Here is a 15,484-nt window from a genome sequence, read left to right as displayed (position 1 = left end):
CACAGGCAGAGGAAAACGTCGGCTTGTATCGGGCAATCCCTGGTCCATATACTTTTGCTCACGCGTGTACGTGAAGCCAAACGGCAACGTTGTGTTTTCGCTTACAAATGCAAGTGTGCAGCGAAGATCCGGCAAACCAAGCTCGGCATGTCACCATAACTCGGTTGCAGCAAATTTCAGATATATCAAATTTGTCCCATAAAATTGTGGTGTACAAAGCGGGAAAAGAGTTCAGCTTTGCTCGATTCAAATGCCACAGAGCCCCGATACATCGATCGTCGCCTGCAGCCAAAAACAGCCTCCTCCTATATCGATTATGCGGTATCGCCAAAATATCCTCGAAACCTACTTGGGAAACCGGTCGGCCTGAAACCCACCGTTTCGGTCATTCGTTTCAGTTAAAACATTTTGTTTCATAAACACAACACTGACACATTATTGAATACACGCAAGCCAATGCGTCGATGTCGGCAAATCTTAGCAAGCTGAAGGGGTAATTTATGTTTTGTATTAGCTACTCCGGTGCCGACAGAAACAAAACACTGAGCGCATGCAGGCAGCCGTCCTCCCTCATCATATATATATATATATATATATATATATATATATATATATATATATATATATATATATATATATATATATATATATATGCACCCGAATTTGCATATGTTGGTCCGCATTGAACCAACACAAGTAAATGCGGGTGCCTGTTGCTGTTGCTTGTGTTAAAAGAAGTGTTAAAGTTCGTGCTTTTAGCGAAGCATACCGTGAAACGACCGCATGAGTTGTTATTCCGTCTAGTATCAGTACAACACTAATGCGTATTTTCCCTTACCTTTTTTTTTTGCAGTTTTGGAGTTCGTTTTTTCAGATGATCTGCACCCCATTCACCAAGGTCACTCTGGTTCTTCTTGTTATCTGGCTCACAACATCGTTTGGGTGAGTACTTAACGCAGGTTTTCGGCTTTTTCCAATCACGATAACCCGCACCAAGTCACAAACTACCACTCGCTGATTGTTCAGTGTTTCTGGTTCTAAGCTACCAGATCCGCCGATCAACGCATCCGTATGCAAGATGAAACAGTGCGCATTCGCAGTTTTTTTTTTTCTGGAGCGCCTCATTCACCTTGGCATGACCACAAACGAGGTAAAAGGAGAACTTCGATAATCTTTTCCTAACACTGTACGCTGGCAAGTATTGTTACGGAGGTTATTATTGTCGCGGGAAATTAGTGACAAGGTGTACCAGGAAGAAGCAGAATCAGCCGCGGTGGAGGCAAAGTTTGAGCGTTGCCTTTGGCGACGCCGTCGACGCCATCGTTGTCACATGGGCAGCACCAGCCTTTCTATACTGTCCATCGATAGCTTGAAATAGGTTCGTTTTTCGTTTCGCTTTCAGATGAGATTATCGTGTTCTTTGTGTACAATCTGATATACACTGCTTCTATATATATATATATATATATATATATTGTTAGTAGAATGTTCTGGCTTCTTGTTTCGTGCAATTACGGGTGAACATCAAGGCACTCTTAGCGTGACTTTACGAATGCTGAGTACATTGAGAACGATTAAAGAAGGAAGATAAATGCAAAAACTACCGAATATTGAACACATTGGCGAATTCTGACAGCAAGTTAATGAAGCCCGGGAACATTGGCCGAATGGGAATTGGGGGAAGTGGAAGCGGAGCGATATTTGATGACAGGCACAGAACATTTACTTCCACAAGAAAACAAAACTACCACATTGAAAGCAGGAACAAATAAATATACAAAGCAAGAATTTCGAAGCTCGAATTACAAATTAGTCCTTGCATATGTTATGTCTTGACAACGAAGAAAAGGTAGGCTGGAGATTAATTTCTGCCACCTGCGATGTCCCTCGGCTCGTATTTGTACGAATACGCTCTGGCTGCCCGAATAAATTATATCTTCCTGCTTCCGCGCTTTTGTAACTTGGGGTGCACGGGCATAGGCAGGGTTCGTTCCTTTGACGTAGCACAAGGGTAATTGGAAATATCCTGTTTTGCTATCCTAAGCGCTGTCGGATTTCGCCACGTTGGCCTTTTTAGCAGAGCTGGGCGCATATCAAGTTTTAAAAAAATACAAGTTGAACACGAATAAGCACCGAATCGAATATCGAACAGTCAAATGCAGATGCATACATTTACAGCGGGAATATTTATTTCGGTGTAATTAGGTGTCACGTTTGTACTGACTAGTTAAAAAAAAGACAACGAATCATCAAAGACAAAGGACCAGTTTTAAACGCGAGATAACTAATTCTCAATAAAACAACTGTACGAATAGCCTCTCAACGTCTTTAAAGCCTGGTTGTGAACGATTTTTTCAAGAATGAATGCCTACGGCATCACTAGCTTTCAGCAAACGCTAATAAGTTGTTTCCAGAAAAAAAATCAGCTGGAGTGAAAAAAAATTAAAAATGCTGCTAAAGGACTTGTGTGCCGTAAACAGACGTGATTCGTTAAACAGAAAAGATGGCTGGTAGTAGCGTAATAGATAAAACTGCTAATTAACCAAACTGCCAAAAACACTAAATGACAGACTACAAGCAATGATCGCAGGTTGGCAAGTGGGCTTCTGCCGCAAAACCAAAAATAAAGCTTGCATTGTCTGTTTAATTCTCCATTGCTTCAAACACATTGGTCGTTCTATCACTCCTGATTATTCCATATACCTTGTTTAGCAGACGAATAACAGTAACAGGACTTTAACAGTCGGTTGTTGCGAAATGTTTGGTTATATTCAAATATTAGAAAATACTGAATAGTTATTTTTCGAATGCAAATAAGAATAGTTATTGTGTAATATTTGATTCAAATTCGAAACTTTGTATATTTCCCACCGCTACTGCTTTAGCTAATCAGGGGGTAGCGTAGCAGTTCTCAGAGCCACTCAGAGCTGGCAAGATGGCGAACTTGGCACTATGGCGGAATTCGACTTTACCGAATTGCACACCCGTGGCAAGGCATTTCTCGTACAGCATGCTTAGTTTTGATGATGATATGGCTTTGGATGATATGTGCACTTAAAGAATTAAAAGAGCGCAAGAAATCACACAGACAGGACAAGCGACAGCAATGGCGCGTTATTCACCCGCCCGTCATGTTGCGAGAGTGATACGACTATGCCTGTCAACTTGAGGAAGGGCGAGAATGGGTTGCTCGAGAGATCTACGTAGTGAGTTGCTTACTTCTCGTAAAGAGCCTGCTCAGTTTATTTTTTGACCCCTTGTGGTGCTTATTCCGCGCATATGCAGACAACTAATGGTTTGTTTCCTTCAACCTCTTGCCCAAATAAAGTTGTTATATAATTAAGGGCTAATGTTGTTGCCGTCTTGCCCGTCTCTGTATCTCTCTCTCTGTGTGTGCTGTTTAACTTCTACAGCATGATGATCCAAACATATACCCATCAGCACGACTTGTCGAGGATGGCAGATCTTTATCGGTATGGCGGCGCAACTGTTTTCTACCGCAGGTTCTACGGCATGGGCATCTGGTTTCCAGAGTACCTGCGCAAGCTCCAGTCGGAAAGCTACAGCGCCGAGGCGACCATCGAGGCGAACCACTTCATCCGCGACTACATCTTCAACTACTCGCTCGACAACACCAACTTCGAAGGATGCGTCTTTCACAATGTCCGCTTCACGGGCATCGTGCTCAACCACGTGCTCTTCACCAACTGCTCTTTCATAAACAGGTAATACACACGGTCGCTGAATTGTCCGGGTAGGTTTCCGAAAGTAGCTTGTACAGTTGATCCCCGATCTCCCGAAGTCAACGGGGTATGGTCAAACCTTCGCACAATCGGAAAATGCGAGAATACCGAGATTAAATGACCAATTTATTCCATGCGAAAAAGTCCGTTACTTTGGCTTGCCTGCGGTTTTCCACTAAGAGTGTCAAAACTCAGTAAGAGCGCGTCCCGCAGCTCTTGTAGCTCGCGAGAGGGATGACAGCCTGTTCCCCTCTATTCTTGAGACCCAGCATGTCACCCGAGGAGGTCGACGGCGTCCAGGCCGTCGCTAGCTGTCGGCACGCGCTCTGCGTTTACGTCCGTGTCGTCCTCTCCTGACACTTGTTCTGCGTCGTCAGCAAGCTTCTCAAGGTCCTCGTCATCCAAATTTTTTGTTGCGTCCATGGCTGCGCTGGCGTCAGCACTTATGCAGTCAGCAAAGCCCACGCCTGCATTCTAAGAAAAGTTTACACCTTTTGGAGTGCCCCTTCTGCCACACAACAATAATCGTCATCTGCCTTGATGCGTTTCCTTTCTTGAAAACGCCGCGCCCGCTACTTTCCTGTCGGGAACGCTGTCATGCTGATAACGCGCATGCCGTTTGTTAAGAAAGGAAACGCATCAAGGCAGATGACGATTATTGTTGTGTGGCAGAAGGGGCACTCCAAAGGGTGTAAACTTTTCTTAGAGTGTGGCGGGATAGCGTCGAACCAGTTGAGCTGTTCCCAGGAAATGGAAGCCGATTGTTCCACCTGCTGCTCGGGGCTCGCATCGCCGTAGTGCACAGCTTCTTCGCGGGCCATTCCGAAACAGGCATGCCTGAAGCAATTGACGATTATAGATTGCTTTGCTTCACTCCAGACTGCGGCCACACCTTTTTCGTTTCATCTTGCCATGCGCGCTCAGATCTCCTCGTTGCATTTTTAGTTGTTTTTCCACCTTTTTCTTCGGGCCGGCTTTGTAAAATAGAGAGCATTTTTTTTTCTTATGATCGACTTGATAAATACACTATACCGAATGGGAAACATTTCGGGAAATTTATTTTGTCCGTAACATCGAGAAAATCGTAAAATTGGGTTTCGTGATATCGGGGTTCAACTGTATAAGCCGTGGACGTTCGACCTTAAATCGTTGGTAAGGCATACGCTATAGGATTGTTGAAGCGCATTGACAACGCGACACAAGTAAGTGGACACACACAAGCTCCATTTGCTTGTCCTAGCTCGTTGTCAATGCGCCTAAACAATCCTAAACAGCATGTAGTTTACAGTGTAACAAGTGTTTCATAAACGTGCCTTGAATAGGCACTGCCACACTTCTTTTGAGCATGGTAAGAAAGCCTTCGCGATCTGCAGACAACACACCAAAAAAATGTGCGCCCTTGTGGCTGTGTCGGATGCCTAAACACCCTCACTGCGTCCTCATTCATCAAGCAATTTCTTATAATGGTCGTACTCGTTAGCAGAACACCCCTTACTGCACCCTTACAAAATTTAGGGGTGCAAAAATGGGATACGTGCGAAATACAAACCTTTCGGAGTTTGAGGCTGCTGTGGCACTTCAACTTTTGAAGCAAGTAAAAAAGCCGCACGACCGTCTTTCCCAGTGGTTTGCACCAAGTCATTGTTTGAGCAGGCCTTAAAGTCAAAGGCTACGGATGTCGTCCTATTGCTTCATGTGTACGCACCGCACTAGGGAAGCGAGAGCCTAATAGTGCTAATTTTCCTCAACACCAATTCAAGACCAACTAGTCCAAGAAATAATTCTTCTATACCACAACAGGTATTGCTGTAAAGGAAGTAAACATAGCGTGCTATTCTGGCGGCCGTTGGGGGAAAAGGTGTAATTCCAACAAAACAACCTCTAGTAAGGGTGCGTTAGTCCACTAAAACACCCTTTTCTAGGGGTGTAAAGAGGTCAGTTATAGATTGAATAAAACACGCTTGAGCATGCAAATTTATTTATTGGGAATGCTGCTGGCGAACATGCGAGCCAGATATAATTCCGCTACATGCAGCAGGGAGCCGTCAACAATAAAATCCCTTGCTCTTTCTTGCTGCTTTCGGGGTATCCTCTCCTTTTCTGCCATCAATGGCGTCATAGCCGACGCGACAGCCCATAGACGCCAGCCATTAAACGATTGTTCGCGACCATGAATTACCCCGAGCGAAAGGTTCGTGCCTCGCAAGCCTTCCCCTTCCCTCTTCCAGCAAACGGAGAAGCTGCGGTTGTTGACGCCTCCCGATCGTCCTGTCACCGCTCCTTTATCGCTATCGGACACGTTTATCACATGCCAACCTTAAATGTATAGTAGTAGCAATTGGTTGGTCATTTAAATAAATAAATAAATATATAAAAGGTGAAGAAAATTGCTAGTGACTCCACTGTAACCGTCTGTCAATGCCTGAACGGCAGTCATCGGTGGGCATGCATGGGGAGTGCACAGGGGCACTAAAGACTTAAACTGCAGGGTTTTCCGTGCCAGAACGACTACATGATTACAAAGCACACCGTATTGAGGGACTCCGGTTTAATTTTGGCCGTCTGGGGTCCTTTAACGTGCAGTAAAATATAAGTGCACGTGCATTATTGCACTTCGTCCACATCGAAATGCAGCTGCCGCAGCTGGGATTGAATCCGCGACCTCCAGCAGCGCAGCGCCATATATTATAGAACACCGTGGCTGGTAAAGGACAGGGAGGATTGACTGAGTGAATAAGAAAAAGACATTTGCCTATTGCTACAATCTTTAGTTTGCGGACTCCTTACAGACTCGAAGCCTGTGTTTCAACAACTAAGTCACGGTCTACAGTCCTGCAAGTTCCCGCAAAAACCACTAGGGCTCCTGAAGCACCTCAGCAACAAAGGTTTTACGCTGTAGTTTCAGTGGGTTCTCTCCGAAATCGATATTACTTGGCTATGAAGCAGCTGATTCTGTTGCATACGCAGCGCGATTGCATCCCTCTTAAGTCAATGCCACAACGACTAATCGAGTGACAAAATCAGATATCTACACACGCTCTCGGACACTGTGTCCCGCCAAATGCACCCTGCGTAACCACGCAGTTTCGTCGAGACGAAGCTTCGCTACTGCATCGGTAAGAACAGGACCTGTCCGTACAGCAGCATGGTTATTTTAGAGAAGTGCTAGTTCTCTAAACTGTACTTCATGCGACGAGATAGGAGACATCGAACACTTTCCGCGATCGATTGTGCTCAAGGTACCGTCATGAAGGAGACGCTCTTCTTGAGAATTAAGAGGCCTTCGGCTTTTGACTAAGGTTGCCGCTTGGGCCTGCTGGCATGTCATTAGTATCGACTATGTATCGCGTAACGTAGAAGTAACGCAGCAAGAAACACACTAAAGACACAGGCAACTAACTGGCAACAATTTTACTGAAGACACTCGTTAAAGTTGTTGTACGTGTAAAATATTGCGCATGTCTCAAGGTAGATTACACGTGCTTTGCCTATTGAGAGGCCTTTAAGAGTAAGTTACCATGAGAGATGCGCAACACTTGCCTTTACCTTACGCATGCATGCCTGCAACACCTTGTGCTTCAAAAAAGGATCGTTCACAGCCCGCAAGGAAGCTTCAGTTCTTGCATTCCTAATATTGTTTGCTAGACGTGTGGTGACATATTCCAATGACGGTGCAAGAAACGCCCAGGTCGAGAAATTTCCGGCCTCGATCGCCAGATTAAATCCACCTGTAGCGTTCGCTCTAATCTTTCTCTCCTACCTGTTCCCTGTGTGTGGTAGAGAAGCGGGCACTTTTCCGGTTAACTTCCCTTCCTTTCTCTGTTCATATAATCCATCATGCTAAAGATTACCTGCACAAGCCAATATATTACATTTAAATGTCAGCATCGTATAGAACAATATTAAGCGTTTTTATAAGATTAATTTTTGCTTATTTTTATCCTCGCAGCACGTTTAGCGACGTGCGTTCGAGCCGCAGCTTCTTCGAGCAGTGCGACTTCCGGCGCGTGCGCTTCGTGGACACGGACTTCTACGACTTCCGGTTCCGCGACTGCGCCTTCCACAACAGTACCACGTTTCTTAACCGGCGCACGGGCTGCCCCATCGACTTCGACGTCAACTTCCGCCTGTCGGACGTGTTCGTCGAGAACCTGTTCGCACAGCTGGCCATCATCCCGGGAAACATCATATCCTCATGCGTCATCGACAGGATCGGTCGCGTACGCACCTTAGGTATGGTATCCCACGCCCTCTCTAAACGTTTAACCCGCGACCTTGAATCTTGTATTATAATCTGAAACAGTGCCTGCATAGGTTGGCTTGGATCAATAACTGGAAGGTTATAATTGTCTTTTAAGATCGGAAGTTCGTCCTGGTGGTCCGAGTAGCTAACCAGTGCAACTTAAACCACAAAATAAATATCATTCTCATGCAAGTAGTCGCGCACGCACGCACTCACATACATGTGGCACGCACACGCCAAAGTCCAAAACAACTTACACCAACCCTTTCCCTGTTTATTTTTATTTTCATTGACATGGCATGGAAAACACCATGTGTTTTGGGGAAACATTTACCAGCGGCACTGTGTACATTGTCGCAGGAAGACAAACACTGTCGCGCTTAATTCGCAAGCACGTTTTTAGATACAAAGTATGGATCTCTTCCTGAAGGGGATTTGTACATGCGCTCATTCGACCACAAAATTTCCGAGCATTTTGTGACCGTAACCATTAAAAATGTGCAACACCACGTTGTTTGCATGTGCTAGTACAGGCTGGAAATCCGTACACCAGGCTGAGTTCCGAGGCTGCGGATATATTAAGCTTTTTTCTCTGATTCCGCGGTCCGTAAATTTTTGTGGTTGACTGTACACCATGTCGCAAGAAAAGAAAAGGCCAGCCGGCCATTGCCGACAACGGCTGACAGGCATTGAGATATCTATGATAGGCTGTACAATCGTAAATGTACGAACTTCGCCGTAGTGCGGCTTCTCCTGTGGCACATGTGTCTACGGTGAAGTATACTTTACAAAACACACATATTCTGAAGTTTTCTGACCTTGCCGTTTAATATGTTGAGGCCCTCTTAGATAATTGGGTATTCTATACAGGCCCAGCGGACCGTATACTTGACCGCGACAAAGCAGCCCTCCACAGTATTCGTAACGTATGAACGTCATCTGTTTTGAAGCTCACCATGTGACAGGTTTCCCTGCCACAACTTCCTACACTTAGTACCTAGAAATTCATAGGGTTCACATCTTAAGAGCCACTGGTGTCGGGAAAAGGATACGCGTCACACGTGCGTGAGGTGAAAGACTGAGAGAAAAGGTCACGTCATGATAAGCACATGTCATTCGTTCTTGCTGGCATACAGATTCTCACTGGCACTTAGTATCCAAGTCGGGCTTTGGTTTCCCTTTTTTATTTTTTTCATTCGTGTGCTATCGGACGGCATCAACACCACTTTTTGAGTTAAAATGGTTTGCAGGTACACGTGGAAATGCAAGGCGCCTCATGTATTTTGGCTTCGGGTTCGTTTACAATACAGTTCACTTTTTGGGTGCGTTAGCATGGAAATGTGGGCCGAAAGATTACAGCCTTATAAAAAAAAATCGTTTTTAGTTCTAGCGAAACGATGCCTCGACTATAACGCTATCGTAAATAAAGAAAGCCACAGTAACATTTCAGTTAGAAGTACGTGAAAAATGTTTCTCATGACGCCTTGGCGGCTCGAAGAACCACGTATTTCCTCATGTTTCGATGCGTGCCTTTTGCCACTGCACGGGCTTCCAATGATCACACATAACAGATTAATTCAGAGAAATGCGCCAGCTGTTAACAATTTATTCTGTTAGTTTTGCATTCTGAAGCAGTTGAGAAAAGCTTCTTCTTTTTTTGTTTTAATTGAACAACGGCGAGTTTTTGCCTGTCTTTGTTTAATTCTTGGGGCACTTCTTCCTTCTTAAAATAATTGTAGTCCTGTCATCTAATTCACTATCTCCCTCTCTGTTCTCCTCTCTACTTCTGTAGGAATCTCTCTCTTTCTCTCAAGTGCGAGCATTCTGCTTGTGTGGCTGTCAATGGCACGGTCCTCTGTGATCACATTTCAAGCCATCTTCAACTTCGTTTCCATTTCTGCGTGGAACGCAGTAGACGTCGCAACCACAGAATCCTATCCAGCCACACTCAGGTAAAAATACAGACTTTTCGAAGCGCTTGAATACTGTTAGACGTGCGAACACGTCCGCTTTCCTACATAGCAAACGAGTATATTTGCTGCTTTCTGCTTGGGAAATGAATCATACAGCATTTTGTTTGAATTTTTGTTACGCATCGTGTCAGTCCTGAGCATTTACCTTGTTCACCATTTACGCGCAATGTAAACTGATTCTCATAGAAGTGTTTGCTACTTTTGTTCGCCTTTAGCTCACTGCACCCATCCTCCGCCTGTTCGTCACCCACACCCCTACCACCACACTGACGGTTACTTGGCGTCCTTTTTCTAGCCCCATGTTTTCTTAATGTTGTTTTATACACAATGAATATCCCTCCTTCAACGTCTTGTCATACTCCACCGTCTTGCAATTGTCGGAATGTTTCGTCGAGTCTCAGGGAGCTCCGCATACCGCAAGGGCCGCCACCACACAAAATGCTGCCACCTGTCTTGATTCAATCAAAGGTGGTTCTCGACTTGTTTGTCGGATGTGGATAAAGAGCGTGCACTAAAAATCTCGTGGTATACACTCTTCCTAATACACTGGTGTCTGTCCTACTGCCCATTTGCAGAAGCACGGCGTACGGCTTCCTGAGTGCGGCCAGCCGCCTGGCGGCACTCCTGGGCAGCCTGACTTTCGGCTATTTCATCAGCATGAATCGCTCAGTGCCCATCCTGACCACAGCAGCAGTGCTGCTGGTCGGTTGTCTGGCATCGTTGCGCTTGCCCGAGACCAGGGACGTGCTCATGTGAGCGCCCTGATGCACCTTCGAGACCGTGCCGGGCCCCCGCCCACGACGATGAGAAGTCAAAGTAAATGCCTGCAGCGCCTTCCTCCCCGCTCGTGCAAGAGGACGAGGTCATGCAGCAGCCAAGCAACGTCCACTAACGACCGTGCAAACGACACATGAACCTGGCCTACGATCTGACCAGGGGTGGAGGTTCGTGCGGCATAGCCGAGAAGCCTGAGGTGACGCGGTTCTTGCAAGGACAGTGCCCCCGGCCGTGACAAAGCGTATTGAAGAAAGGCACATTCAGTTAGCCTTCTTTCGTACGATTATTTATTTATTTATTTATTTATTTATTTACCTACTTCTGTGACCTTATTTGCGCGTGAACTTGTCTACTGCGTCGTTCCGGTTTGCTCTCGGACTATAGACCTATCTGACGTCAAGAGAAGGTAACAGGAATGAACATTTTCCGACCACACCGGAAGCTCCGTCTGCAGCAAGTCCGGATGCATAGCACGAATGGCTGAAGAAGCGGTCCGGCATGTATGCTCAACGCTGCGTGGTTGCATAGACCGCAGCGATCGGCAGTGTGTTGTGATGAAGCGCAGATTCGCGCGATTTAGTCTGTGATCCTCGAGCAGGCACATCCTTGCACCGAGACGGTAGCTTTTCTCCAGCGAAAAATGTAAGGCGCAGTGCCAGTCAGCTAGACGTGGAGGGTTTGGTCCCAGCGCTGCTGGAGCACGATTAGCAGCCGCTTTCATCACGTTGCTGTGGCGACAGCGCTACCCATTACGTGTGTCTTTGCCTTCTAGGCTGAAACCAGACAATATATAAGGTGCTGTTCTTTGAGCTTAAACCGGTGCACCGCGCTATGACAGGTGACGATCGCAGGATGCTTTCTAATAATGGACCCGCTTGAACCCGCGCATGGCACCACGTCAGCGCACGGCACTGGTCCATCTAGAACTTATATTAAAGTCAATGGCTAAAAGCAGTTTCTGAATTTCGTAGCACTCACTTATGCATCATGTGTCTTTCGTGACAATAGGAAGGTTTATGAATAGCAGACGTTGCGGAACCACTCGGATTTGCGTTCAAGAGAACCGAAGCCATTTCCTTTTTTTATTTTCTTTTTTAATGGCCCATGCTTAGTTCGGGTTTTGTGTGCGAACAGTACCAGCGACGCTATTTCTTGGATGAGCGAATGTAGTGTACACTGGCCACCTTGTGTACACTAATTCTCACACTTTCTAAGAGGAATCGAGTTCGGCGCTGTACGGCACCTTTTCGTTACGCATAGCGCACGAAGGACTCATACGGAAGAGTGTGAATTACGGCGCTTGAATGGCTGCTTATTCTTGCTATCTTATCATGCACATGTTCACGCTGATGACAGAGAAGGTGTTCTCAGCCGCTAAGCTGTGATCACGGGTGGAACTGCGGCCGCGACAATAGATAACGATGATGGCGCTGTATATGGCGCGCTGTCCGCTTGTGCGATGTTCGCTCAGCTGCACTTTTTTGATGTTGACCGCAGCGCGTCCGCTGCGTGAGCAAATCGATGGCCTCGACTTAGCGAACTTAGGAACGAATGACACAATAAATGCTATATTTGCTCGTGTAATACAAGTCCGCCGATGATGACAAGATTCTACAGGCAGGTGTTGACGCATGCCCTCATTGCTCTTCCCGTAGATACAAGTGGCAGTAGCAGAATGTTTGTTGAGATATTTGTCTTTGAGAAGTGCTCGTTATGAACGTGACTCGAGATGCACTAAGAAAGGTGTCATGTCTTGCTGTTTAGAGATGTTACACTTACGTCACCTTGGTAACAGATCCGAGAGGTGTTACGCACAAACTTGGGCCAATCTTGATGACAAAAAAAGAAAAGTGCGCGCGATGTGTTAACATTTTTAATTCTATTGGGCTGCCCATATTGTCACAAAGTGCTGAATTAAGATATTTGTGAAAGAGACGGAGTATAGCTAGGCAAATAATGCGTTCAGTGGGTAGCCACAAGACCCTACAGAAAATGCGACGTTGATGTCGAATAGGACATATCTTTGAAGGAAGTTACATATCATAGCGACGTATACGACTGCGTGAGTCACGTCTAGCTTAGTCGAGAACCTCTTGACGCACTTCTTATTTCGATTAACTTACTCTCAATTCAATTGCCTACACCCTGCTCCACAGCAACGTGACAATAGAGTAAAGGCACAGCTGGCATCAGTGAATCAGGTGCGTGATCATGCGAAGAAGCATGACATTGATGTGTGTCCCCGTTATATAACAAAGTCTAAAACACTGTCTCAAGCTCAGCCTCTCGCGCCTGGGGATACCTCTTATCGTCTACTCTAGTGACAGTTTTTTTTTTTTTTTTAATGGATTAAGGCTACCATTTTCCAGCATAAGTTAGTCTCAACATAAAAGAGTACGAGTGTGACAGAGATAAAGAAAGGATAATGACACAAATGCACTTCCTTCGTCCTTTTTTTTTTTATGTCCTCTGTCTCGTTCACACTTTTTTTTCCTATTACACCTTAACTAGTCCTGTTGGCAATCCTTCTGCAACACCTTAAGGTCTACAGCTGAGATAAGTTGAAATGCTTTGGCACCTATTGAATCGCCAACAATGAAAATGTTTCCCTTAAGAGTGACGCTATAAAGCAACTGCAAATCCGAGCATAACTTTCTTTCTACCCAAGTTTTCTAACCGTTCCCGCTGAATACACCCTGCCGGGCGGACTGCTTGATGGAACTCATCCTCCAGCTGTTGTCCCACCCTTGGGAATCCTCTCCTCAGCACAAGCTGTCACCGAAGTTCGCGACAGCAACAGCTAGGTCTGAGTATGGCAATATGAGCTGTAATGTTATTACAAACGCTGTTGAATATCAAAGTTGTTGACATACTGTTGTCCTACCTAGTTGGAACATATACGGATACACTGTGCTTCAAATAGTCTTGCTATACTGCCGAACGACCCTTTGTCCTCCTTCCCTTCTGTTGTCTGTTTCCACGCTTTTACAAGCATACGTCACATTTAACTTTCATGGGTTGGCTGTTCTTAATAGGCACTGACCCTGCAGATAGTGATCTGGGAAAAAGAAAAATACCAAGAAGTGATTTTAATGCTCATGTGGCGTTTTAAGTCGCGGTTATACCACGGGCATACGGATCTTTAGGTGACATCTCATCAGCTGATTAGGCATACCTTTAATATGACAATGTCCGCCTCAAGAGTCTCTGCTTTTTCGCACTGCTGCTGAAAGTATGACTACACTGCGCTCTTCGAGGAGAGCGCATAATGATGCGGCCATGCCAATAACTTATCTAAACTGATATCTGCTCCAACCACCTGCCGAGCTGCGCGGGAACACTGAAATCAAAGCGTAGGACAGTTGACATTCCTATGTTAACGGCACGGGCAGGACGATCATCATGTTTGACATACAAGCCCTGCAACTTGACAGAGTGCGACGCATAGGCTACATGAACAATGTATTGTGCTTTTTGAACACTGGGTGACGCAGCCTTCGAAGCTCTTCTTGCGTCAAAGAAGCAAGCTCTAGTTATTACAGCAGTGAGCAACAATGATTTTTATTCATGTTTACCACTCATTCATGGCCGCATATGCTCAACACATCAACAACATTCTTAATCAAGTGCACAGAAGGCAATACCTTTCTCTTGGCAAGTCATGTTGAAGACAGAAAAAAAGACATCTACTTTAGTCGAAGCATCTCAACCGGTCAAGTTTCAAATTCCACTTTACTGCAGTGAATGACAGTTCTCATAGCACCAAGTAGATGAAGGTAGCACAACCATGCAACAAGTAGCAAATAGGCCCAGTAAACAGGAGATTTGGAAGCCACTTCTCTAGTAGGTCCAGTATTCCTTTCCTCACTGACCAGCATAGCTTCTAATGCATTAAAGGGAAGATGGCAAGATATATTGAAGAAACTAAATAACAAGCATTACATGACCTTCCTGCTTTGGGGTGTTGTACAAAATCTCTCTAAAATACTGCTCACTCTATAGCACACAATGCTATTTCAACCCCACAGGACTCGTGTGTGTGTGCTCTCACAGCTCGGTCTTGTGCGTAAATGTTCTGTCTCCGGTATGTAAATAAGACACGTATATTTTCATGCGTTGATTGTGCTTGGTGTTCGTGGTGTAGATGCCCGGAGGCAAAGCATTCGGCATGGCTGAGCATTGCATGTTAATGTCATTTCCCATCACCAACATGAATTTTTGGCCACATTGTTCGTGAAGGTTCTGATGTAATTACCAAAGAGAAAAACAAAAAAGCTACCCCAATGGTGTCCCTCTGCATCTGTCCTGGTACGTGGTGCAAAGTTGTTGAGTAGTGCTTAGTTGGTTCCCGTGCCATGTTTTGTGACTGTTGCTGTAACGTATAGTTTGCATAATTACAACATTGTCTTTGCACAGAAACAAAGAACCAGAAAAAAGAAAGGAAATCAAAGGATCACGCACACCTTTGACATTTGCTGCACATGTGTGTATACGCACATCCGTACATATCCTGCTGTACATGGTTAGTGTATTAAAAGAAATGATTGCATATTATTTAGGACAGATGTGGCTGCGTTCGTCTCATTTCTTGCCGCTGCATGTTACAGCACATAAATTGGGGTTGGGACATTCCAAAACATCAGTACATTACGATGTACTGCATTTATCTTTGCAATGATTGCAGCCTCATGTTCCACCTGCAAATCCACCCCCTACCCCCCCGAAAAGGTTCACATCTACATTTTGTA

General features: G+C 45.3%; 1 protein-coding gene across 2 annotated transcripts in view; it reads left to right on the top strand.

Moving 5' to 3' along the window:
- Positions 1-15,301, top strand: part of LOC126531521 (synaptic vesicle glycoprotein 2C-like) — a 232,776-nt gene extending 217,475 nt beyond the window's left edge. For both annotated transcript variants that reach the window (XM_050179066.3, XM_055071223.2), the window contains exons 11-15: positions 854-942; positions 3,504-3,725; positions 7,693-7,976; positions 9,779-9,938; positions 10,535-15,301. In XM_050179066.3, coding sequence (XP_050035023.1) covers positions 854-942; positions 3,504-3,725; positions 7,693-7,976; positions 9,779-9,938; positions 10,535-10,715 — 936 coding nt within the window. In that variant the 3' untranslated portion in view covers positions 10,716-15,301. The remainder of the gene's footprint in view (positions 1-853; positions 943-3,503; positions 3,726-7,692; positions 7,977-9,778; positions 9,939-10,534) is intronic.
- The last annotated feature ends 183 nt before the right edge of the window (positions 15,302-15,484 follow it).

Source organism: Dermacentor andersoni, chromosome 5 (assembly GCF_023375885.2).
Source record: "Dermacentor andersoni chromosome 5, qqDerAnde1_hic_scaffold, whole genome shotgun sequence".
Classification (NCBI taxonomy): Eukaryota; Metazoa; Arthropoda; class Arachnida; order Ixodida; family Ixodidae; genus Dermacentor; species Dermacentor andersoni.
This window is presented reverse-complemented; position numbering and strand designations above follow the sequence as displayed.